This window comes from Gallus gallus, chromosome 1 (genome assembly GCF_016699485.2).
Source record: "Gallus gallus isolate bGalGal1 chromosome 1, bGalGal1.mat.broiler.GRCg7b, whole genome shotgun sequence".
NCBI classification, from domain to species: domain Eukaryota; kingdom Metazoa; phylum Chordata; class Aves; order Galliformes; family Phasianidae; genus Gallus; species Gallus gallus.
In genome coordinates this window covers 147,700,125-147,727,830 of record NC_052532.1, presented here as the reverse complement: position 1 = coordinate 147,727,830, position 27,706 = coordinate 147,700,125, and the positions used below count along the sequence as shown (strand labels likewise).

Sequence of the window (27,706 nt, the reverse complement as noted above, 5' to 3'; positions counted from 1 at the left end):
AAGCAAGTGTAGGAACAGACAGGGACCTGCATCTGATCTGGACAGGTGCATGTTGGCTAGGTGGATGTATATGCAAGTGGTTAGCCAAGCTGTCATTTCTCACCTTTGCCTCCAGTGAAATTAATCTGCTCTATTTACTTTCACTCATCGAAACATCGAAAACAGCATTTTTGCTGATTAAAACAGGAATGTCTTTTTCTCTGAGTGTTGGAAGGTCATGGTCAATTATTTTTCTTTTGTATTTGTTAACTGCTTAAGTTCTCAATAGACTTTTTCAGTATTGAATTATGGCATGTTCACAAATTAGCCTTTTTATCCTCAGATGTTGAAACACAAGTAAAAGTAGTTATGACAATGATACAAAAGAAAACAAAAAGTACATACCACAAAAACAGATGATTTTTTAAGTGTCATTATTGATGATTGAAATAGAGCAAGAAAGATATATCATAAATACATGTATTTTGAAATTAGAGACCCTTACTATATAACAGCAATATAATTCTGCAGGTAAGAAAGTAAGAAAGCTTCTTCAGGTAAAGAATAATTTGATTTAGCCAATAAAAGGAAAAAAAATAAAACTTATAGTATGATCGAAAAGATGTTTGTATGAACTAGTATAAAAAATAGCACTTGTCTTCCACACACTGGCAAACCCTTTAGCCACAAAATGATACAGAATTGCTTACTATTCCTGTTTTCCTCTGATCATATTGTCATTTAATCTGGCAGGGAGATGAACACCACCCAGCCATTTGCTCACTCACCCACTCCCAGTGAGATGGAGAAGGGAATCAGGAAAAAAAGTTAGATGTTGCTGGTTGAGATAAAAACTATTTGCTAGTACAGAAGAGGAATAGAGAAATAATAGTAACTGTAAGAATATATACAAGTATGCACATATATATTTACAGAACAAGTGAGGAACAACACAATTGCTCACCATTTGCCAACTGATGCCCAGTCAGACCCTGGGCAGTGGCTGCCCACCCAGCCAAATCCCCACAGTTTTATAGTTTTCACAAGATGTCAAATGGTATGGAATATCCCTTTTGTTAATTTGGGCCAAGGTTCTGTATCCCAGTACCCTACCAAACACCAGTCTTGCTGGCAGAGCATCATGGATATCCATGACTGTGTAAGCACTGATCAGAAACAACTAAAACATCAGTGTGTTATCAACATTGCTTTTCTCCTAGAGCCAGGACAGCACCATACCAGACACTATGAAGAAAATCATCTCCGAGCTGAAACCAGATCAAATGTCACACCCAGCATTTTAAAGTTTGAGCTCAGCAAGTCTGTATGTGTGTTTAGGGGCAGAAGTATGTATGTAAGCATATAGGAAAAAAACATGAACAACGTGAAATTGGAGAGTATAAATTACTGTCTAAAAGAAAAAATATATATATTATACAAAAATGACATGCTATACCTTCTAATATATGATAGATACACATTGTGAAGTAGGGTAAGATTCAGACAGAATGAAGATTAAGATTTGCATTGACACTGAATCAGGAGCACTGGACATTAACTAGAGCAGACAAAACTCACTATTAGTGGTGGAGAAAGAACGTAGTTTTGAGTAGCTTGCCTGATTAATACGTTTCTGTGTAGACTTTTAGGTCTAAAGTTGGCAAAATTGTCCACATCTGCACTAAAAAAGAAAAAAAAAAAGGCACATTAAATCCTCTGTTTGCAGAAAACAGCTGTTACTGGGGCACTTGGACAAGCTATGTAGATCACATTACCCTCCACAAAGCACCTACTTTTAAGACCTACGCTTTGCTAAACTGTTTCACAGAAAATGAGTGACTTGGGAAGTAGGGGGACAGTAGAGGCCAGGAACTCTAGTCTGGGTTGACATTTCTGGAGGAAAAGACAAACTCTCCAAACTTGTAGAGTGAAAAGAGAAGGCTATGTGGTTGAATGGCAGCAAGCATGTCACAGGAGTTGAGAATGTATGCAATGAAAGCTATAGCTGCTCTAGATATTATTCTATTCAGGACAGTCTGCACCAAGAAATGATGGGCCTGAATCTGAGACTAAAATGGATCTAGTCATCAAATTACAGGAAAACATGGAAATTTGAACCTAATCTTTAGAATCCTGTGGAAAAGTTTTTTTTTTTTTAACTTCACAGAAAAGAACACACATCTACAGGGTGAAACTTGTCTTTTTAGGAACCATGCAGTTTGTTTTTATCAGAGCAAATCAGTTGAAAGTTATTTATTTATGCATTTATTTATAAAGAAAGCAGAAATATGATCCAAACTGGAACAGTATTGTTCTTCCTCTTTTCCAGTCCATCTTACGAAAAATATTTTATATGCTTGCTGTTCTTCCATTGCAACTTCCTTTTTTCTGTCCTTACATGGCAAGCTGTCATTTATACTGTTATTTAAGAGATTCTCTGAGCTATGGAAAGAGATGGAATATAAAGAAAGCTCAGGAGAAGGTGCAATGTGGAATGGGTAGCATTTCTAACATTAGTAGATCAAGGAATGCCCTACTTATGTATCAGTGAAGGAGTTACAAAATGAATTGTTGGGAAAGTGTAGAAGACAATACATTTATTCTACTGTGGTGTAATAAAGTTAACTGAAAATCAGGAAGTAGGTATGTTTATATTTAAAACTCTAAGATATCTGATGATTTGTAAGACTTATTAGGATGGTCTGAGATTGACCTTGGGCATTTTTTATTATTATTATTTTTTATTTTTCTTAATTTGCAATGACAGTATGGTTTCTTGTTTGAGCATTTTTAGCCTAAAGGATTAAATTTTGCAAAAGTCATGAACATACCTTGATAATATTTGAGTATGTATAGTTCAGATATGTAAAGAGGAAAAACTTATTTGCTTTGGGAATATGTAGACTATAATGAATAGTGCATATGCAGCTGCATATAATTTTGTCTCCTGACTTGAAAATTCTGTCAGACTAAATGACATACATAAATTCTACCCTGTGGAGAAATTTTCTTCAGAAGACCTTTGAAAGGGGATCGTTTACTCAGTCTGAATGACTCAAGAAAAGAAGTAAAATTTCAGTAAATAAGTATTTTTCTGTCAACAGTCTAATGAAATTTAAGAGCTAAGTTGACTTGTGGAATTGATACACAGATGCCACACTAGATAAATAAGAATGGAGGATTTTTTTTTCTTTTCTTTTTTCTTTTTTCTGTTTTTTTTTTTTTTTTAATGTATGAAACGTGCAGATGTAACACATGAAAAATGTTGCAGTAGAAATTAATTCAAGACTTCCATTACTAAAAGAAGAAGGTTTGGAGAAAGTGTAATACTTTTCAGATGAACTGACTATACACTATTGGATTTCCCACAGTTCTTTATTTTGACAGGTAATGTAGGGACTTACCACAGTTTCACCTTGTCTAAGCTTACTGATGGGAATGGTCTGTGCATCGCATGAGCTAGCCATCCACACCCTGTGTAATTAGCGGTGAGAGGCATACATTACAAGGAGACCATTCATTTTGCTGTAATGCAGATTTTGGTGAACTGTCTTTGGAGGGGCCTTCCAAAAAATGGTTGTGCTTCTATTCAGGGACAGACTTGACAGGCTAGAGAAATTAGTTAACAGGATTTTCATGAAATTTAGCAAAGGGCCCATGTGTACCTAATGAGGTTCAACAAGGCCAAGTGGACGGTGTTGCATGTGGGTCATGGCAATCCCAGATATTTTTACAGAACTGAAAGATGAAGTCATTGAGAGCAGCCCTGTGGAGAAAGACTTAGGGATCCTGATGGACAAAAAGCTTGTGATGAGCCAGCAGTGTGCACTTGAAGCCCAGAAAGCCAACAGTATCCTGGATCAAAAAAGGAGTGGCCAGCAGGGATGGTGAGGAAGCTGATTGTTCCCGTCTACTCTGCCAATTCTGTGAAAACTCTATGAGCAGCCACAACTAAATACTTTTAAGTATCTTGTGTAATGTGATAATATTCTCTGTCAAAGGCTAAGCTGTTGAATTTACTTACCAGAAGTTCACTATTAAGTAAAACAAAGTAAAACAAAATCATAATACGTAATTTATGCTAATCATACAAAATTTATACAGTATATACAAAACTTGTACATAAAGTTTTCTTTTTGTGTTTGTGCCAAGAGTATTGCAGTAACTGTAACATGACAAAAACTCGCAGGATTTCTTGCTTCCTCTCCAAAGCTTTTGTAAGTGGATCTTCCCCTGGATTTTCTTGATTCTTAGCTGAAAAGCGGTGAAAATCCTGTGGGTTTGTATGCCCACAATAAATAGCCCTACTTATCCTTTCTATTTATGCAAGTAAAGATTTTGTGGTATTGGTGTAAATACAGCTTGTCTAGACAAACATTGTTTTATATTTCTGACATAAAAGAATAGCAGGTAGAAGCTCAAAAACATGAGTCACAGCGTATAGAAAGGTCTTTTATCTTTCCCAGTTTGGGCAAAATATTAATCCTTAGGTTTTTTTTTAATTATTTTTATTTATTTATTTATTTATTTTGTGAACAACTTTTATATAGCATATTGTGTTCTTTAGCTTTGAAAGATCGTATCAGTAACTATAGATATTAACTAATGTTGATATATTTTGTTTGGAAAACATTTTACTGCTGTCAAATAGAAACAAAATAGATCTGTGTCTTTCACGTCCGAGTTAAGTATTTTTCATATGTCTATATGAAGATAACTGTAGCAGTAAAGTCATGCTTATGTTTATCTCCGTGGGAAAAAGAAAAGGGCATCTTATGTCTCATTAGTTTGGTAAAATGACATTTAATCATAAATTGGTAAGACAGATGTAGGTGTATTTAGAAAGTACATATAACAGCTTGTTAGACAGTATGTAGTGTATAGAGCTCAGTTATTGGATTTCATTTTATCTACTCTGAGAAGTCATTGGTATATATTTATAGTATTTATATTTACAGTGTAGAATCTCTATAATATATATATAATATATATAAAAATCCCATTAAAAATAAATGTAATGAAATCTAAAAATCACATCATCTTCCAGAGAGATTTTATTTTACACATTTTTACTATAGTGAATGAATATGCTCATAAACATTAATATACTCATTGTCTTTTATTTATTATATACTTGTATATATAGAGTTCCATCTCAATGCACAGTGCCTATAGAATGGCTTCTTAACTGTACAGTAATGTTCTTGGGGGTATATTGCAATAATAGCAAGGGAAAAATCAGAAAGTCTTATTTACACTAATTGTGCATTCCAAATTTATGCAAATTTATGCAAATATATTTTAAAACAAATTTTAACCAGTAATAGTAATATTACATGTCTTTCTGCCTCTATGCATTTAGCTAAAGTTCAGCCATGTATTTTATTCATAATGCTATAAAATAATATTCATGAAGACTGATTTTTCTGTTCCTTGTATGTAAACACCGAATTTTAAAAGGCCTAGATATCCCTGTATTTAGTTAAGCCCCTGTAGTAGACTTAAGTGATTTCATAACATTTATTTTCATTTCTCTTCTTAATACACAGGAAATTTACTCCCAACAGTTATATTTGACTGATTTTATGGATTAGTACATGTTTTCATTTGTTTTGTTGGATATAGTTATTAGATGAATATAATATAATGAGAAGATATGAGCTAATGAGTTAGTCAGCACATGGTTAAAATACTCAGTTATGTCTTAAGCATTACTTTCTTTTGTTAGGTTGCATAATTTTTTGTGAGGTGATTTTTCCCCTGTGCAGTGACAAAGCATACAGACATTGAAGAAAGAATTGCTGATGAAGAAATGTAGTCAGTACAATACAGTATTTAAAAATATGGTCCTCTGATAGACACTTAGAAAATACTTAACACCACCTGAAATTGCCAATTCCGTTTCCTGTGCACTTAGTTTTGGTATGCTAAGTCTTTTCATTGTACTCAGTTAGAATACCAGTTTTCTACAGTTGGATTATTTATTCATTAAGTGGTGTCACAAACCTATAGGACTTGTGTGACTGATTGGTTGCAAATAAATCTGAGGGGAGGAACACATTATTTTTGTAAAACGGCCATGATAGAAATATTAATATAGCTTTTTATGGCAGACTTTATCTTGCTCCATTACTCCCCTACCCCCATACAATTTCTGAATTGATTTCTCAACAGGATACAGGTGTCCATTTTATTTTGGAACAAGCCATGCTGAATCTAACTGGAGAAAAACCACAACAGTAGTATGCTGGAGGTTGGATTCCTAGACAATATATATTTGTGTGCACAGAGAATGAAATTATAAAGCTTTTAAGGAATCACGTGAATCAGACTTTAATATAAACTACATTTATTATGTACAATATTAAGGCTTTATATAAAAAAGTGAGGGTTGAGAGGTTGAAGTACTTGTTTGTAATTCAGGAAACATGGGTTATCAAAGTTAAAATTCAGAGTGACAAAGGCCTGATGCATTTAAATGTGACTTAGGTAAAGCTTAGACACCTAAATCTAGTCATCTTCTCTTCAAATCCATGCCTAATTTTAATTCTTGTTCTATTTAATCTAAAATTGTGTAGATTTTGGATGGGCTGGATCCTCATACTAAATTCTATTTGCAGTTCTAATAACATTCCTTGAAACATGACTAAATCTAACTAATGAAATCTAACATCTTCATTTGGTTCCTTGAAATCTGTAGAGAAACCATAATTTTACACTAAAATGGGATGATTGTTTTTTGTTGGATTAGACTTTAAAGACCAGGAAGCACAATGCTCAGTTGTGTTTTACTTTTCTGTTTTCCCACAGTATTGTAGTCTTTATGAGAGAAGAATAATAACATTTTGCTGTAAGTTCCAATTATATGTTGAAACCTCTAAAGCAAATGCGCTGTGTAGAAAATTTTTCTGCAGAAAACTGAAATATCCTGAAGTAAAAACACAAATCTTTAGAATTTATTGTATGATTCATTGAGTTTTGTATGAGGTGATAGATTTATAGGAGCATAATTCTGTCTTGAGTTTACAATTCACAGAGGAGAAACAAAAACAAAAACAAGAAAACCAACAGTAGTAAAATGACAGCAAGAACAAAACCACCAAAATCTATGAGGTTGCCTATTTTGAGAGCAAAGAAGGACTCTCCACACTGTACAAATGTCCTTTTAAAATGGTAGACTCTTTGTTCCCTTTAGTCATGAAGATGGGGATTCTATATCCTTCCCTAGTCTCATTTGATTTTGGGAATTGATATTGTGATTTCAAGTCTGTTTGTAGCAACGTTCCTTGAGGTCATCTGCAGGAATAACCACTCAAATTCTTTAAAAAAATTATATATATATAATATACTTACTTATTAAGCCTGCTTTCCTTCCTTCCTTCCTTCCTTCCTTCCTTCCTTCCTTCCTTCCTTCCTTCCTTCCTTCCTTCCTTCCTTCCTTCGAGTAAATTTTCAGGTAATTTCAATACAAAAACACAGAATAAAACTAGAATTCTGCATTTTACTGATAAACTCAAGATATAATTTTACTTTAGGACTCTACAGAGTATGCAGAAATTGAAGTTTGGCTGTTGATCTACAGCAGCAGTATGTTGACTGGCAGGAGTGGTGGCAAAAACTCCTTTGTATGTTCAATTTCATGAGCTGCTTGTAACAGCAAGTGATATGTTTATTGTACAGGAATAATAGACAGGATTTGCTTTTGTTGCACAGCAAGTCAGTGAGAAAGAAGAAATAATGTTGTTAAAGGCTATCTGTAGATGTGACTAGAACTAGGGAAGCAACAGATATTTTGTGGAAATTTATTATTTAGTTATAAAAGTGCACAACACTACTGAGTGCAAAATCAAAAGATATGTTGTAGAAAACTTTTCCTAACTCTCTGAAGACATAAGCTGTATTTCTGTTGTTTGCAAGCATAAAAATATGCTCTTCGATTGAAAGTGATGAAGAACTGTGGGAAATATTTTTCATCACTGAATTTCCAAGCAGATAGTTAAGAAACATCTAATTTGATAAGTGAAGATACTTAATGTAATCTTTCTGCTTCTTGTAGATGCAAGTTAAAATTCTAAAGAACTACTATTTCTTCAACATACAGAATATTTCTAAAAGGAAATTTAAACTATATTGAGTTGGCTGTCTGGAGTGATAATGCCGAACATTATTTGAATTTATATTATTTTCAGATTAGAAAGGTTCAACAATTAGGTCATAGACAAAGTCTCATTTTAATCAAATGGGGAATCTGGAATTAGATTTGCATGCATTATGAATGGAAAAGTTTCAAAGTACTGTTCGTAACTGAATTTTACTGTAGTCTGAAGAGCATGCACTGTATTAGCATAGAGATATGACTCCAAAAGTCTGTAATCTATTTTATTTTTTAACTCTTTGAGAGATTTTTATTCTACAGATTCATCTTAATTTGTCCATTTTATCTATCCATTTTCTTCAGTTACTGAAAAGTACAGATATAGCAGGAACATATTCCTGTACTAAAAAAATATTATGGACTGCTCCCAGACTGATGTCTCCTGTGTTATTATGTTCACCCACAGCACCAGAGGTGGATGTATGGTGATACGGCAGTAGGGGTTGGACAGTCTGTCCTATATTCCATTACATTTTGTTGCTGTGTGACAGATGGCAGCAGAGGGGCAGTCTGACAAAATGATGTCTTACTTGGGAATGCATATGAAGCAAAGTGCTGTCCCTGAATTCCTCCATGAGGAAAAAATGGCACCCAGAGACATTCATCAACACTTCCTGAACATTTATGGAGACTAACCAGTGGATGTGAGCATAGTGAGGTGGTGGGTGGTGCTTTGCAACATTGACAAAAGTGGCATGAAAGACAAGCCACATTCCAGATGGCCATGCACGGTTGTCACCTGATCTTTTGCAGATTTTTATGAATGCAGCATGCAGACTCTTGTTCATTGCTGGCAAAAATGCACAGCTAATTGTGGTAACTATGTTGAAAAAGTGTGTTGTAGTTGAGAATTTGCTCTATCAAATAGTGTCATTGTGCTCTTTGTATCTGTCGTAGTTTCCAGAGGAATAAATTGAGTGACCTACATAATGTCTATATTTTTGTTTGTGGAAATAATCCATTCCAGAATAAAATGGCAAAAAAAGTCAGTGGGAGAGTCTTTAATGACTTCAGGAATATCAGGGAAACTGTCTTAGAAAATTCAATTTTTAAGCTAATGTAATCTTTTAAATTGTTGTTGTATATACTTACATATATATATATATATAAGTTAGGTACAGTAAGTGTGTACAGTAAGTGGTATATAGCAAAAAAGTAGATTTAGGTGACAGTTAATATAAAAATTTTCTGAAGTGCTATTAGTTGTTTTCTTTTTTAATTATTGTTTATTTATTTATTTATTTTGGTTTTGCTGTTCTATGTAGTAGATGTTTATTGGTTTTGCCAGAGTCAGTAGCACAGCTTGCTGGTGGGTCTTCAAAATAAGTCTGAGAACTCAAAATTCTGCTTTTTCATGGAAATAAAGGACAGCTTGATGGGTACATGGAAGAAGAGATGTGTCTATACCAGTGATGCAGGAGCATGAGACTAAGTCCACTTTATATGAAATTATCTGGTATGTTGTAATTATCATGATTATTATCATGATGCTCAGTCTCAGCTAGTATACTTTGCCTATCTGCAATATGTTTATTTTGTCTGTACTAGCACAGTGGTATTCAGATCTTCAGCTGGTTATAGTATGTATAGGCTATCAGATAGGACATGTCCAAAGTTCTTCTACATTATAAGCCTAGACCCATTCGTCTTACCCTTAAATATTTAACGAAAAAAACTGAATCTTGAATGGTCCTATATTGCATCTCTAATTAGGCAAATACTTTTGTTTGATCCAGGAGATATTTGTAGAGGATTTGTTCCTTGAATGTTTCTCACACGTTTGATTTTTGAGCGAGTCCCTGACAAAAGTCACTTCAGATTAACTAGTGATTCAAGTTAATGAACCTAGCATAATGGCATGGGGTTCTTATCACTCCTGTAAGGGTAGGATCATGAAATATAAAAGACTGCTTGAGGATACAAACAGTGTCCTCAGCAGGCTCCTTCACAATTTGTCATATCTCCCGATTTCCAAAATACAAGACTTCTTAAGTCTTGTGACAGCTCTCAACATTCATCCTGATATGAAACAACAGAGAAGAATGTCCTTTAATACCAAGCAAGCCATGATCTGACCTTTTGTTCAGTATATCATTACTTTCTTTTCTCTAGTCAAAACCAACAGATTGCTGTAGAAAACTTTTTCTATAAACACAGAAGTAAATAAGTATTAGAAATTTAATTTCTAGGAATTATTCTTGGATTAATATATATTATATATACAACAAAATATAAGAATTATTAAAATAAGGAATTTCTTAGAAGAAGAAATTTTATTTCTTCTTGAGAGTCCTCTATACTTCGAAATTTGCAAAGGATACTTGGGAATTTTTTTAAGAGCTCCTATAAGCTACATTTATCTCTTCTTTACAAATAGATCTCATCTGTACAAATAGCTGCTGCAAGTGAATGAAGCACATTATTTTTCATGTTGTCTAACATTGTTAAGCATTGATGATAATATCTTTACAGTACTAACTTAGAAACATCTCTCTAGCAGCGAAGAAACAATATGTAGATTTTGCATCTGAACAAAACCAATTACTTTTAACTCTGAAGTTTTTAAAGTATATTTGAAATTACATTTGCTAATTTATTAATTGAAACCATGGAGTCTGAGTACCAGCTGTCTGTAGATAAGGGGCCCTTGTAGCTAACTGCTTCCCTGCACAATTTGCTCTGACATCCACATGATAGTCTCTGAATACCTTTTCTTTTAGCACAGAAGTAAAGGCCACAACAGTTTTGAGTATGAATGTGTGGTAATCTAAACTGAACTTTAAACCACTAGGAAGTCTTCAAGAGTAAAGCTCAGGACTGTAGCAAAGATATAAAATAATTAGAAAGGAAATGAGTATGGATTCAAAAGCTTAATGGTGACATTTCTCTTTGGCCCCCAGCAAACTCATTGCTGCTCTGTAATGTCATTCTTTTAGCATTGTGATTAAGGAATTTTACATTTTTTGTGTATTGTGTACAATCTCATATTGCAGAACTGGTTTGAAGGCTGAGTTATAGTTGGTTATTTCAAATTATGCTATGAGAAACTAGCTTTCACTCTGAAAAGTCACATCATCAGTTGCTAGATACATCCTTAGGCTTTCTTGTTTTCTTCTTGTTGAAAAGAGAGTTGTAATATTTCTCTGAAGTGTAGCACCAAGTAATAAAACTTTCTTAAATCACATAAAACACCTTTAATAGCTAGTAGTAATTTAGCTGAATTTTACTGTTATTCTATGTGGACGTGTGACTACACCTGCAATTGTCAGAAGCATCACTTCTCCTAGTGAAGACTCAGCAAAGTCAGAATCTGCCTACTAAATTAGCAGGGTTTAACAATAAGAATTAGAGGTAATTGTATCAGTTATCTTCTCTAACCTCCTTTCATGTATCACAATCAAATTATAGTGTCTTCCAAAAAAGCTTAACTGATATACCTCAAATTACTTCATCAGAAGGATTGTGATTCTCCAGTAACACTGTTACAGCATTTTAATTGTGTCCATTTACATTGAACCAGATGTACTATATTGTTCATTATATGTATGTCACTGGTAGAAATAATTTTTCTTTTCCAATGTAGGTTTAAATCTGACAATTATCTTTACTGATTGAACATCACTGACTTCTAACCTTATTTTCAGTGTTCCAAAAACATAAAATATATGGTTTGGTGTCCTTATACACCTTTAAATTAATGACTTGCAGTAGTGGAAAAAGTCAATAAGAATATAAAAATTTGATGGAAATTGTATTTTGTGAGATGTTTGATTTCATTTATTTTGAAAACCTTCTAATAATTCTGTATTCCATATATATTACACCAAGACTGAAAGTCTGAACAGATACATTGTTGCTTTATTTACAAATCTTTCCTGTAGAGTCATTTCCTGATGATAGCTAAATTTAAAAAAACAAAAACAAAAACAAACAAACAAACAAAAAGCATCTATTTAGTAGTAATGGAAACTTCAGTGCTATGGTTTACAAATTATATCTGATCAATATTTGAACATGTAAGCCTAATGTTTCTGTATGAAAACATAGGTTAGGAATATGCCATGTGGATCACTGAGTGCTGATCCCTATAGTCAACAACAGGACAGATATCTGGGTTAGAAGGATCTTACAGACCACCTATTCCTCTCTCCGTAGGATCACAATGCCTTTTAAGATGTGAATGTTATTTCCCTAAAACTCTGAGCTGAGTAGCATTACTATATCATTAAAATAATAATAATAATAATAAATTCTACACTGGACTGGGTTTTATGATTGATTGAAACTTTCTTTCATTTCAGGAAATGTATTTTTAGATCTTTCGATACTTGTCCTCATTGGTGTTAACAAAAAAATGCAGATCTGACAGCTTTCTGGCTTTTATACTGACATTGTTAGTACAAGCTTATACCCTAACAGCACTAGTGTGTGGCTTTAATAGCATGGAACTTACCTGGTAGTTTTGCAGAGTATAGATTACATCCCTAACCGAGAAATTCTAATTTGAGAGAGCCTTGATTGTTTTGTTTTAGCTTTTATCCATGTGTTCAGTCATGGGAAACCAATGCACACACAAATATATGGATGCATACAGGGAACGTGTTATTTTTCTTTAAAAGTTTTTCTTCTTTTTTTTTTTTCTTTTGATTTTCAGTGATAGATTGAATAAAAGCTTAGTAGGAATTTCTAGTTTTCACTCCTTCTGACTCTGTGAGTACAAGAATTTATTGCAGAAGTTTTTCGTGATCTCAAATGCTCAGCATGTTTAGTACAGTGCTTTGAAGTTAAGGCAACAGCTGGGAACATCTGTTGTTTAATCTGTTTTTCTTCGCTTGACATCATCATCAGAAGTTAAGAGGCTAACTGCAATACTAATGGACTGAATGCTCTGAAATTAGACTTCATAAAAAAAAAAAGAAATCATATCAGTGTATATCTTATGTGATTTTATGATTGTCTTTCAAGTTGGGAATTCTGTGTATTAATTTCAGTAACACAGGTCTGAGCAGATTTCCTACCAATTGCCATAGTAGGAGTATCTGAAATCCGAAGATCATTTGAACTCTGAAGTTTTAGTGATCTACATTAGTTGTTGCTTATGAATTTGGTGTGATATCTTATGTCATTATATATGCATTACTTTAACAGTTTTTTATAAAATCAGTTTTCCAAAGGTATAAGCAATTACTTATAACTTAGGGTAAATTAGTGAAAAACTTTTTAGGAATATGTTGTATTCACTAATAACATGAAAACTGAAAACGAAAAGCAATTAATAGCATAAAAGAATATAATGAGAAGTTTAGGTAGGTAAATTAAGTTGGATAAGGATGTGTCATAGAGTTCATGGTTCAGTCGAAGGGGCAGACTAATGTATGCCTCCTACTTTTGAACAGGTCATATCACACTATGTCAGGTATGATAGAATCTCTAATGTTCTTTGCAAACATACTTGGGCTCCTGACTCCATGTGTTTTTTTTACGTTCCAATACCAAAATTAAAACATTCGTTTTTACTATGTTCTTTTTTCCTCTCTGTTCAAAATTTGGAATCAGAAGCTATAAAGTTCTCACAGATGTTCAGCCAAACAGACATGTAGCATGTAGTCTGCAAAGTTTATTGTCATCCTGAGTTCTTCATTTTCTATTTTCTGTTTTTCCTCTAATCATCCTCCCTCCATTGTAGTTGCAAGAATCATCTTATCAGTTATAAGCTGGGAATGTCACAAAAACTGCCCATACTTTTATATATTTTTATTGTCTATCTGAAAATATCCACAATCTGTTTTGGACATTCTTTATTTTATTTTCTATTCAGTCAGTTATTCCTCTTGGTGTAACTGTGTTTTATAGAGAAAATATTCTTCACTTTTTGGAATTTAAAAAAGTTGATCTTTTGGAGCAGAGTTAAACAGACACTTCACATTTCAGTTCTACTGATGATGCAGTATTGGGTTGTGCAATATTGTAATTTGTACCTAATAATGTAATTACTGCAAAGTATTAAAAATAAGTGCAATTTTTCTTCAAACTTATTCAGATAGAATGTGAATATCCAGTAGTAGTCAGTATTGTGAATATTTATGAATCTGACAAAACTTCTGATACTGAAAGAAAAATTAAAAATAGTTGAATGTTTTCAAAATTAAAGAGTATCATTTCCCAATTTGAAATTGCTTTTTTAAAAAAAAAACAGTTTTAGTTAATTTTATGAATTTTAACTAAACACATAGCTCAGACTTTAGGTGGACCATTTCAGTTTGTTCACACAATAGATTTCGATAAGCTTTTCACACTTATTTTCATTTTTCTTGGTTTTTTTTTTCTTATTTACCAGTTTTTAAAGTATTTTCTCTGTAGATGATTTTATTTCCTCCAAATCCCAACCTCATCAACCAACCAACTAACCAGAAAAATTGCCAAAAACCAGCACAATAAGAATAGATATGTAGTTGTTCATATTCTAAGAACTTCCTATCTAAAGATTTGATTTTTTGAACTTCTCACAGCAGAATGTGCACTGACCTCAAATAAGAACTGTGTGTGAACTGCTTGAAGGCATAGGCTGGTGGTGATAGACATTTCAACATAAAAGAAAATGTATTTGGAAGGACACAGAATCACATCTGGGGGGATGTGATAGGAAAGAATTTTTGAGAGAACTTTTAGAAGAAATCAGTTCAAGATGGGATTTGAGAGCTTTTTAGAGCTTTTTTAGTTACAATTTACCATAAAATCCTGCTGAAATAATCTGTGGAAAATAAGGCTTTATCAAAAAAAAAAAAAAAAAAAAAAGGGAAGGGAAGGAAGGTAATATTTTAAATCTGTTGTTACTGCTTTTATTACTAAAGTTCAGTGCTCCAGAAATTAGAGCAAGAGAGGTCCAATGGGGATAAAAGCTCGTCTGCTTTCCACCATTGTAACAAGTGGTATCTTGTCACTTTATTTTAGATGTTCCCCAGTGCCTGTAACAATGTTATTTTCATACATTGTCAATAAAATAAGTACACACCTGAGCTTATTAGCATCACTGTGACATCATAGTAATTAAATGTAATATTTTCAGAAAACTGCTGAGATTTTCATACTTAAAAATGTATATTTGGCTCTTCCTGTCTTTAGCGTGTAATGAGATAGATGTCTAACCACATCTCCCAACACATCTTGGATACATATCCTTTTCAACTGATATTTAAAAATACGTGACTCATACTCTTCTTACCCTACCTTTCACTGAGCTGTCATATTTTTAGTTGGTATCAACTGACGATTTTTCCTCTCCTCTGCCCAGCACAAGTGCGTATTTTGTGCCAGCATGTACGTTCATCTGACTACACGGTGAACTGAATCAGGCAACTGATGGAAGTTAAAACTGACATATTTTGAGGGATTTATTTAGCACTGGTTTAATTTGCTCTGCCTGGCTGCACAGATCTGTGAGGGCAAAAAATAAAAATAAAAAAAGGGAGAAGGAACAAGACAGAAGCAAGTCTGCATCTTCTAGAAGCGGTGTAAGATGATGATCGTTAAAGTGCTTGTGATACTGATATCTGCATGAAAATCTACAAGACCTATATTAATTTCACCTTCTTTCCTTCTGTATCTTACCAAACAGACAATATCAGCTTATGTTGAGAGGAACGCAATGAACTGTGGATTCAACTGTAAGTAGGAGAAGTGACCAAAAGCAGAGAGGGACAGTGACAGGTTGTAGAGAAAGGCATCCTAAATCTTCTTTCTTTACACAGGACCAAACTATTAGCTCTGACAGATCTAATGCCTTTCTTTTTTCAAGTTCTGGGGGAAGATGAAAGCCTGTGAGAGCAGACCTTTGAATTCACCATGACCTTTGTGGTCTGCCTTCCTATTTTGCCTTTTCTGGAGCTGAGAATTTAAGGGCTGTGTGGAGAGTAAGTTCAATGATTAAACCCTTATCTCCTCCCCACAAAAAACAAAACAAAACAAAACATCCTGTCATGCTGCAGTGTAGCCAGCTGCTTCCATGGTACTGGAGTTGGAAACATCTACTCATGAGGCAAATGTTGGCAGCCAGAGCCTGTCCCACTACTCCAGCCAGGAATAGGTCAGGCAAAAGAAGCAGTGTGGGCAGCCCCAGCCCCAGGCATTGAAATCCTCCCTGGGGAGAGCTGTGACCTGAGGCTGGACTCGGACATATGTGTTATATCAATCTTTATCAGGCCTTTGACTATAAAATCATTGCCAAAGCCCTACCAAGGCCTAGAAATGTGTGGGATGCAATCAAATTATCACAGGAGACCCAGGCGCAATACATATGTATAGGTACCATCCCTCATCTCATTTGAGTAATCAGGCTGTGTATTGTGGACCGTGCAGGTAGGCCTTCTCTCCCTTTGCCTTCACTCTGTTTTTCCCAGACATACTGGCTGATCCTGTAAATGGACTGATCTTGTAAATCAATTTGCATTCTGACACTGTGCTATGCTGTCCCTTTTTTTTTTTTTTTTTTTTTCCTCTAGAGAACTGTGTAACTCATTTATTTCTCTCCATACAGTTAAACTTTGTACAACTGTGTAGCCTTCCTGGAATTCACAAGCCCTCAGGGGCACACACCTAGAAAGGTTAGAAGTAACCAGCAACACTGGTGCTGGTTACCAGTCTTGAGGGACTTCTGATTTAGCATGCTGCCACGTGAACAAATATTTCACAAAACCACCTCCCATCAGACTAAGTCAACTTTCTGGGTGCAATGGGAGGGCCAAAATACTATTGGCCTTTATGAGATTTTGCAGGTTTGAGGCAGGAGTCAGATTATACTGTGCATGGGAAAGGACTAGAAAGACCTCCCTTATATCATCTACCTGCATGCGTTTGGCAAGTGTAATGTACTGTTAATAGGTTGCCTGTTTTATTTCTCTGTAGGTAGGAAAAGCAGAGAAGACTTCCTGTTAGAAGGAAGCATACAACAGAGAATAAGGTTTAAGGACCATTGACAGCAGCTGTAGTGTTGTTGCCTGCAGACTATCTATGCGCATGTTTCACGCTGTCGTTCATCTCCTTTCCTGATTATCAGGAAAGCTGGCAGCAGTTGTCCAAGGTAAACTAGGAGGTGGCCTTGACATTTTGATTTCATGTGTATGGCCTGGCTCTCAAGACTCCTCTCAGAAGTAAAGAAAGGTGCTATACGCCTGGATAATCCTCATTGTTATAGGGATGAAGGCACAAGAACCATCTCTGAGAGTCTTTCAGTATCTGGTCAGTTTCCTGAAGTTGTATGTTCAGCTTCACAGGAGTTGAGTCATAGCTGAAGACTGTAGGTATGGATTAAAAGAACAGTTCACTGTGCACGTCTGTTAATGTGGAGGCTGATGTTCTTTGAGAGAAGTGAAAGCTGACATCTCTTTGTTGGAAGACCAGAGAGCTGAATGAGACTGGCTATCATAAACCTAGTAGTATTTTGTCCCTGTGTGTCCCCAGCTGCCTGCCTACATTTGAGCAAATCAGCCTGGATGAAGGACTGCCTGATGTTGAGATGCATGCAAATTATAAAAATCTAATGACATGAGGAACTACTTTTTTTAGACTTTGACTGCTGTAACACCTATGTTGAATTTGGTCACCTCAGAAGGTGTCTGTTGTCCAGTAAGATTCTGATAGGTTTCAGCAGTGGGAATCATTTCTTAGTAGACAGGATTCTTGAAGAATGGATGTTAATGCTGAAGGGAGTGTGTTGGTTTCTAGAAAAGTACCTCAAATTTTGCCATTCCTAATTTAAAGCTTTTCTGTTTCTACTGTTCTCAGTTGCACAGAATAAGATCATACATATAGGAAGATATATCCTTTGTGCCAAATTTCCTATCAAGAATAGAGGGAACTCTTGATTCAGAGAATAGTGTTTCAGGAAGATATTCCTTGATGACCTGGCAATTGCCCCACTCTTTGCTTCAAGATGTCAGATGCATCCTTTCAGTAAAGACTCTGGAGTAATACTGTCAACAGAATCTGTCTCTATGGCAAAGATTAGTGTGAACAGCAGAAATAGCACAGTAGATATAGAAAGATGTGTTCAAAGTGAATGTTGAAGGGAAGCATTTGTGTTGAATGCTTCCTTACATGATGTGTGAGGCTTTGATTATTGACACTGTGACCTAGTAGAAATGCTGATAATATGCTATGTGTAAAGTATTGATGGATATTTTGTTGCTCTAGATGTTTGCTGATACTTATTTTTCAATATATAATTTGGATATGGCAAGTGCATGTCTATGTGTTGTCAGAACTTAGATGGCCTGTATGCTTGGGAGCAAGGGTGTGATGCTTAGAACAAACAATGTTAGTTTAGATGTAGCATCTTTTTATTTTGGAGAACATCATTGTCCATTCCCCATTTTAAATATGACAGTGCGTCCTTCAGCCATTTATTAAGGTTCTATGCCTCCTGTGAGGTGAAGATTATATACAGAAAAAAACAAAACAAAACAAAACAGAAAACCCGCAACACCCTATAATGATATGCCAAGACTGCAAATGACTCTTCTACACAGTATAGCTCATAGATGCTAACTGCACTGCTTTCCTCTCTTCCACAGACTACTGGTGAACAAGAGGGCACCTAGTACTTGTTGCAATCTCAGTTTAACAACCAAACTACCCAGCTGTGCAAAAGGGTAACTGCTTTTTCCTGGGGGAGGTATGGGATGCAACTATCATGTGTTGAGGAGATGGATGTCTGGTGAGATAGTGGAGGTAGATGTCAAGCCTTATCATGTTTTAGGATGATAATGATATGTAAAAATGGGATGGATGATAAGGAAATGTAGGTGGAACTTAGATGTGATTCTGACAGAAAAAAAGCAGATGCTAAGTATTACAGAAGGAAAAATACAGATTTTGATATGATAATGATTTCAAAGCTTTCTTCAGCTTCAGTGTCTCTGCTAGTAATCTTGACTTGATGAGCTGACAATCAGTGATTAAAATAAATAGCCAGAACACTAAGATTATTTAAAGCTATGTATATGTCCATGTCTGTTCATTTTGTTTTATGGTCAATGAACTAATAAGAAAGGTGTGCACTGAATATCAGAGGAAAAAGAACTTTTATGAGACTAAGTAAGAGGAACCAAGAGGGGTGAACATAACTTTAATTTACTCCTTAGCAATCTTGGGAGACAATAATTTATTCTGATAACTGAATGGCAGTTATTTACATGTATTAGGAGGCCAGCTTTCCCCTAAGAGATCATACTTTTTCTATCAGTTTCTGCTTAAATAGGCATCTTAGAATAGTTCTTTCTCCTTACTTAGATACAGGAAGGCAGAGAGGAGAATTAATTTCAGATGGCTTTAAGCAAATGTTAGAAAGGTTAACATTCATGGACTTCCAAATATCTTTTGGGCAGCTGACATTTTCAAATACTAGGCTTTTTCCTTTAGCTGAATTACAGTGCTGGGTGGAAAGCAATGGATGTGTGAAATGAAATATGCCATTCAAATACAGAAAAGAAGAGGAAAACTGCTTGTAATTATTACAGAGAATAAAAGGTAAAATTGAAATCCTCTGCTACAAGCTGAGTGTTTTGTTTGAGGCATTTCACATGGACTTGATGTATTTTATGTATGAGAAATGCTTGGAAACCTCTTCCTCTCATCAAAATATCTGCAAAAGTAATTCATTTTCAGGTGAGGTAATTGTCTATTGAAATTAGATAAAGATCTGGTTTAAAATTCAACAAAACCACAGTACAAGCTGAACCTGAAGAGCAGAGAGTGTCAGTAACTGGATTAACACACGTGAGTGCCATTTTGGATTCAAGCTGGAGCCAATCTGTTAATTCTTTTGTTTTAAAACCAATATGCCTATAGCATGCATCCCTACAGTATGAAACCTGAGTATGTGTTACCAACGTGCATATAAAATATATGTAATTACTGGGATGTGATTTCTGAGGTACAGAAATGTTAAGTATTATAATTCTGACTACAGTGTAGATACATGCCAATCACTGGCCTAATTAAATACAGTGTGATAAAGAGATCTTTTAAATGAAACTATTTTTTGATACAGAAAGTAGATTTTAAAGAAATGTAATACCTCCAGTGAAACTGATTTGCTATTCACTCATGAACATTTTTGTAGCTTCCTAAAATACTGGAGTCTGCACAGACACAACATCTATCACTATTTAGCTGATCTACTGATAATTTCTGGATCTTGTAGCCTTCATCAGCCACAGTGAACAAAAGAATAGATGTCACTCGGCCACGGGACATTGCAATGATTTTAATAAACTTGATTCATGTACCAAAAAGGAAGGCAAGAAAGTAGTAACACTGAAGTTGGAAGACTACTGCTTGATGGAACTGAGGATATCACAGGGAGGATTTGGTGATATAAGACTGCTAAATTGTGACAAGCAAGGGACATGGATATAGGGAGTACATGACAATACTGTTTCTGGATGGGGAGTTGCCAAAGGAGAACAGAATTGTAGTGAGGATGTTGTGAGGATAGGGTGGAGGTGAGGTACAGTTTTATTTCAGTGAACACAAACAGAGGGAACATATCGGAAAGTAAACATAAGTCCATGGCAAACTAGATTTAACCGTAGTTTAATAGCTAATGGGACATTTCAGAAGTCTTTGATCCATAAGACAAAGAGAACAGGACAAGCAGTAATATTTCTATCATTAAGATACTGTCTTCTATGAAGGCCTTCTTAAGGTGTGTTTCTCTCCTACATTCATGGAATTTGTCTGTAACATGCATCCAACCAAGATACGTGGGCAGTTCATAAGGATGTTAAGATGAACATCTCAATGTTTCAGTATGCAAATGCTTGATATTTTATTTCAGGAATATTAGCCCTTGATTTAAACATCTCTCAATAAAAACATACACACATCTATTTCAGCATGAACTCATATCAGATGTCTGCTTAACTACAAATTCCAGGCTAACGTTTTCATGCATTTACTCACCCATTCCTTAAATTCTTTGCTGATCAGTTAAAATAGTTCTAAGAGGAGCATGGGGAGTATCTTGCATATAGGATGCAGTACAACAGTCAAAAACCAGGAATAGGTGGGTTCTCCAGTTCCTTCTTTATGTGCAAGAATAATTGTAAATATCTAAGAAGTGGTACTCGATAATGGAATCCAAAGTGAATACTTAAAGTCTGGAAAAAAAAGGTACAATTTCACACACTTTTTTCTTGGCACATTTTCTCCACGAGCTGTGTCCCCTGCTAAGGGTCATTTCTATGCTTAGTGTTTCAGATACCTGTTTCTTCTGTACAGAGCTCAGTTACCCAAGTTGATATTATTTTCTTTGTTTGATTTGGCCCTGTATGTCTTTTGTAGAACTTCATTTGCGGTATTCTTGTCTGCTTTACATGAAATATCACCAGCAGGTCAAGAGAAGCATTGGTGAGACCATACCAGGAGTACTGTGTCCAGTTCTGGGCACCTCAGTACAAGAGAGACCTAGACATACTGCAAATAAGGGCCGTCCAGATGACAAAAGGACTGGAGTACCTCTCTGAGGCTGAGAGAACTTGGACTGTTCAGCCAGGAGGAGGCTCAGGAGTAATGTGATTACTATCTATAAGTACCTGAAGGGAGGGTGATAACTGATAGGAATTTTCACCATCATTTTTGGTATTATAACATTAAGTATTCCAGTAGTTTATTAAAAGTCTACATTTGCCATAGCACTGAAAAATTCTGAAGAACTTTTTCTCCTTTTCTTTTGTCAACAGCGACTACAGAGACTTTTGTCACACAAACCTACTTTGATTATACAAACATTGCTTTTACTGAGCTATTCTATTCACAAATTTGGTACAAGGAAGTGAGGGAGGCAGGGAGGCAGGGAGGCAGGCAGGCAGGCAGGCAGGCAGGCAGGAAGGAAGGAAGGAAGGAAGGAAGGAGAGAAAGAAGGAAGGAAGGAAAGAAGGAAGGAAGGAAGGAAGGAAGTGTCTTCTAAGTTTAACTGTCTAAACAGGTTCTTGTGAAATGGAAGGGACCTCTGGAGGTCATCTCGTGGTCCACCACTTCTGTTGGAGTAGAGCCACCTGAAGTACACTGCCCAGGACCATTGAATATGTCCTAGAAGAAGACATCACACTTCTCTGGACAACCTTTTGCCAGTGCTCAGTCACCCCACAGTAAAGGAGTGCTTCTCTGTGTTTAGAGGAAATCATTTTTCTTTCAGTTTGTGCTCACTACCTCTTCTCTTGGTACTGGAAACCTCTGAAGAGCCTGGCTCTGTCATTTTATCTTCCTTTGTAGACATTCATGAGATTTCACCTGAGCCTCCTCCAGGCTGAACAGTCTCAGCTTCTCCCACAAAAGGTGTTCCAGTCCTTTAATCATCTTGATGGCCTTACTTTGCACTTTCCAGTATTTTCAGGTCACTCTTGTATGGTGATGCCCAGAACTTTATGTAGTTCTCCTGGTATGGCCTCACCAACACTGAGCAGAGAAAAAGAATCACCTCCCTTGACTTGATGGCAATATTTGTCTAACTCAGCCAAGAATACCATTAGCTTTCTCTGTGGTAAGGACACATTGCTAGCAGATGTTGAACTTGGTGTACAGCAGGAACCCAGGTATTTTTCTGCTGGACTTGGTAGTCCCCAGCTTATACTGATGCCTGGAGTTGTTCCTCCCCAGGGGCAGGACTCTGTACATCTAGTTGAACTCCATGAGTTTCCTGTCAGCCCAACTCTCCAGCCTGTCAAGGTCCCTCTGGATGGCAGCAGGGCCCTCTTGTGAGTCAAGCACTCCCCCCCAGTTTCATGTTATCTTCACATTTACTGAGGTTACGCTTCTACCACACCACTGAGAAGTAAATGAAGATATTAAGCAGGACCGGGCTCAGTACTGAATCCTGGCATACTCCACTGGCCTCAAACTAGGCTTTGCACACTGACCACCACCTCTAGTTCTGGCCGTTCAGAAAGTTTCTGATCCACCTCACTATCTGCTTACTCAGTCCATAATTCAAAAGCTTCTCTGCGAATATCTTATGGGTGACAGCATCAAAGGATGATAGTATCCACAGCTGTCTCCTCATCCATCTGGCTGGCAACTTCATTATAGAAGCTTATCAGGTTGGTCAGGCATAACTACTTCCAGTCTTACCTAAATTTTGTAAAATTCAAATATATGAAAGGGTTTGGTGATGGAGGAAGTATAAGTATTGGCATATTTTATGAGGCTCGAGAGCAGGCATCTATCAATTTTCTTTCAGTCCAACAGCTTCATATACTGATTTTCTTGAAATTTTATTTTCCGTTTTATTCTTCCACAGATCTATTTGTTTGCTTGGATTTCCTGACCTACAGGGACCTTATTTTATGCCTCAGAGCATCATTTATGTTCAGTGGTAGTTGTACTTTGTCGGAGCTGTTCTGCTTCTCTATTGTATTTGAAAATGTTATATAAGGAGACATGGGGTTTGATTTTGCTGCATTTGTATCTAAAATTCTTTCTGAGATCAGTGTGAACTGATGCACAGAGGATGCAACCTTGGAGACAAAATCACTCTGTGCTTGTTTTAAAGCAGTTTTAATATTCGTATAACTAGGCTAAGGTTATGGAAACTGCTTGCAGGAATATACTATCATTGCATGTATAAGATAAATTAGTAACTGTAAAGTATATTTTGCATAGCTTTAGGACCAGACTTACTGTTTTTACACTTACTTTTTAGCGTATATCTGCTTCACAAAGCCGTTTGTAAGGCTTTTTCTCTGCAATGAGTACTAGAATGTGTTTAGAGCTTATCAGGATACTATCATTTTCCAAATATTCCCCCTACATTTTACTGCTGCGTTTGCCAACAGTACTACAAAAATGCTGACATTTTTTAAGACCAAGTGAACAAGAGTTCTCTTTGGAATAGGATGCATTTTTGAAATATATATTATATCAAATTGTTAAAGTCCTATCAGACAACAGTCTTGTAGATAAAGCTGGTAAGGAATTGGCATGCACTGGAAATACTCTATTATTTAGAGTGCATTATTAAAATTTTTAACTGTTTCTTAATTGATTAAACTTTCAGTACCAGATTTGCTCCTGTCATGTTCCACTTACCTTGCTTTTTACAATTTTAAGTTCCAGTGAAGCTATCATAGCAAGTTTACACAGCCTAATTCCTTTTGTACTTCTTTCCATTTATATTTCTGTTTCAAGTATTTAATTTGTATACATTATCTATGTTGGGGAGACTAAAGCAGTTGAGATACTAAGAACAAAGACCAGCATTTGAGTTTTATTTTTGTTAAAAAGACTCCAATATCCCCAAAGATAAAACGGTGTTTTATGAACAGCAATGACTTCAAATTGTTTGCATTTGATAATATCCTGGATAATTTTATTCTATTGCAATTGGTACTTCTACTTTATCTTATACTTCAAAAGTCTTCTGGCGCTCACTAGATGGGATCTGAATGGCATTAGTAACTGGGCTATATCATTAGGATATCGAAAACATTTGAATTTTCACAAGGTATATATAACTACAATGTACTCTGTATGTCTGTGAGAAAATCTTCTGTGAGAGGAAAAAAACAATAAAAGATTGACATCTGAATAAGACTGATCTTTCTGCTTTAGAACATAAACTGCTGATTAAGTGCCTATACTAGCTGTTGTTCAAGTCAAGTCAATAAATATTATTAAAAGGAATTTCTATTTTGCACAAATTCCTCATTAGGGATAGGCTAGAGTCCCTACTAACCATTCTTGATATAATATTGATATAATATTACACAAACTGTTGTTGCATGCTTTTTTGCATGATTACAGAAAGTTATCTTAGGAATTTCAATGTACTGTTAATCAAAAGCATTCGGAATGTCTATTTCAAGATTCACCAATGAAAATAACTTTGCTCTTGGCCTGAGGTTGTAAGGAAATATCTCCTATGGTCAAATATTTTGTATGATTCTCTGCTGTACAAAAGGGTTTAACAGTTCAGAATCCTGTAAGAACTGATGACAATTTTTGTCATTTACTTTAGAGTTCAAAGTTGGGAACTGAGAGTGTCTGACCTAAATAGCATTGGCTTTTTAGTTTTGACTGTAAGTTTGTCCATATGTTCACCCAAGGTTTGTGAATGTGGAGATTTTATATAAAGCTAATTCCATGAATTTCTTCTGAGTATTGAAGCACTGCTCAGATTTCAGATTTGTCTGCTTTTATTGATTTCCAGTAGGTGGCAGCCATGCATAATAAAGCTCTCTGAGCCTTTTCTAGTCGGAGTGCTTTTATATTTATTAGAGAAAATGGCATTTCAGTTGTCAGCAAGATTACTAATTAAAAGTCAAAATATCTTACTTGAATGACAGCTTCTCAATAGATTTTTTTTTTTTTGACTTCTTGTCTTTCTAGAACCCAGCAACTTTTTGAATACTGTTTTTTTTTTTCCTTTCCCTTTCCCTTTTTTTTTTTTCCTCCCCTAATGAAAATCCCACAATCATTCTATATTTGTTGAACTAAATGCCCATTCTCAGAGTATGCTCATGCTTTCACTTCACATTTTATAGGTCATATAGTTCACAGACACTAAACTTGAAGGATAAAGAAAACAACAGAGGTAAAACAACATGTAATTTCTAATTTGAAGTTAGATGTATTGAACTAATAAAATAATTACCCTGCTTAAACTTTCTGTTCCTTTGTAGACATTTAATTTGGTCTTTTCAACATTAATATAGGTGCAGTTCTCATGCTAATCGTGTATAGTGCAGGAATGATCCTTTGAACACTCCCACTTCCTTCATGTACTTTCTACTCTGTTAAGACATTGTTTCTATAGTTAGTTAATCATAGCTAAACACAACTGATCTCTCCTTTCTACCTTTTGAAATGGATGTTCGTTATTGATTTCCAAAGATTTCCACAGAAATTGCGTCAAATTAGTTTGGAATTTACCTCTGCCTTTAGAATTATCAGGTACCTACTGACAAGCAATTGAGGAACAATTATTTTGAAAGAATGTTGAAATAGATCAACACAATTTCCCTCATCCAAACACATAGAAACTTATTTTCACTGTTCTGGGTTGGGCTGTTCTGATATAATCATGATTCTCATGATTAAATTTTGAAATTCTGAGTAATCAGATGAGCATATGGCACCACTTATTTATAAATCGTTTATAAAAAATGGTGGTTCAGACATCCTACAGACTTCCTAGCAATTTTGAAACATTATAGGAAACATATCTGTAAAACCCCAGTGCCTGCATTGAGAAGCTCTCTTGAGTTTCAGGGTGGATGCCTTTGATAATTAATAATAAATAAATGATTAATAATTGCCTTTTTGGAAGTCCTAAATCTAAATTTTTGAGGCTCAAAAAATCTCAGAGGGATAACTGAATATATGGAGGTACTGACTTCTGGCTTTGGAATTACATTACTTCACATAGGTGATGACAACTATCAGTAACAAGGATGTCAGGAAGTTAAATGGATCGGGAGGGTACCCATGTACCCCTTTGAAGGAGTGGTAGGGAAAGCTGATGGTGTGAAGGTAAGCTCTTGTTAGGGGACTATACAGTGCAGGCACGGTGCAGGAATGGGAGAGTCCAGGTTATGAAGGTAATGGGTTCCTCCTGTATGGGAGTTGGAACAAATCTAGCAAGGACCCATACACTACATTCCTGCCAGTACCGTGAGTCACTGAGTACCAATGTTACCCAAGAAGAAAGCAGTATTTACTGTGACTTTATAATTTAGAGGAGCATCGGGAAACGCATATTAGAATTATTCCGTCTAACGACCTCTGTTTTTATATTATTTCTGTTCACTTCATGGTTTGGCACCAGAAGTTTCTGACATACTGGAATGTGATCCTTGCAGTTTTCAGTTTTGCTAACAAAGCAGAACTAAATGGTTGTAAAATCTGCTTTATAAAAGTTTTTATTTTACTTTACAAAAGCTATTTTAAAATCAACTGTTTCAGCTGCTGTTCATGGAAAAACTGTGGTAAGGATTAACCTATAATTCCTCATACTCAATCAAGACCAATGCAGCAAAGATATCTAAAAGAAATAGATTTGGAATACAACATGAAGAAAAGGGTATTACCGTATTTTCTGCACATTACTGCATATTCCCAAACATAGTGTGCTGTGCAGCAACTTCATAAATTAGGAGTACTTAGGAGGTAAATTGTGGCTGAATAATGAAAATTGAACCTCAACCGCGTGCAAAATATTCAGCACAGTTGGGAACAGTGGTGGTGCTGGTCAGAGAAAGCTAAAATAAATAGGTAAAAAGAAAAAAAAAAGAAAACCAAACCCACCAAATATTAAAAATGTAGTGCAGAAGATAGCAGGAAGGGCATAGTAATTCTGTCGAGTGCCCTCATGTGACAGTGATTTCATTTCTAAATCAGTCATATGGGTAAATGTAAAGTGAGTATGATAATGCAGAGATTGATTACACAGCTCATATAAAAAGGTATATGCACAAGAACACCACTAAAGAATCTGCTGACTTTCTTCTCCCTTTTCTCCAACAGAAATGGATTTCAATTTCCATTTCATATTTTATAGTTTAGTTTTATGGTTTTGTT

At 35.4% G+C, this 27,706-nt stretch overlaps 1 protein-coding gene across 22 annotated transcripts in view; it reads left to right on the top strand.

Annotated features, from left to right (window-relative positions):
- The window catches only part of GPC5 (glypican 5), a 676,292-nt gene that overhangs the window by 292,330 nt on the left and 356,256 nt on the right, over positions 1–27,706 (top strand). The window contains exon 7 of one of the 22 annotated variants that reach the window (XM_004938602.5): positions 18,703–24,927. The exons of the other annotated variants lie outside the window; for them this stretch is intronic. Within the exon in view, the coding sequence (XP_004938659.2) occupies positions 18,703–18,729 (27 nt within the window). The 3' untranslated portion in view covers positions 18,730–24,927. Of the gene's footprint in view, positions 1–18,702; positions 24,928–27,706 lie in introns of those variants that run through there. 22 annotated transcript variants of the gene reach the window in all.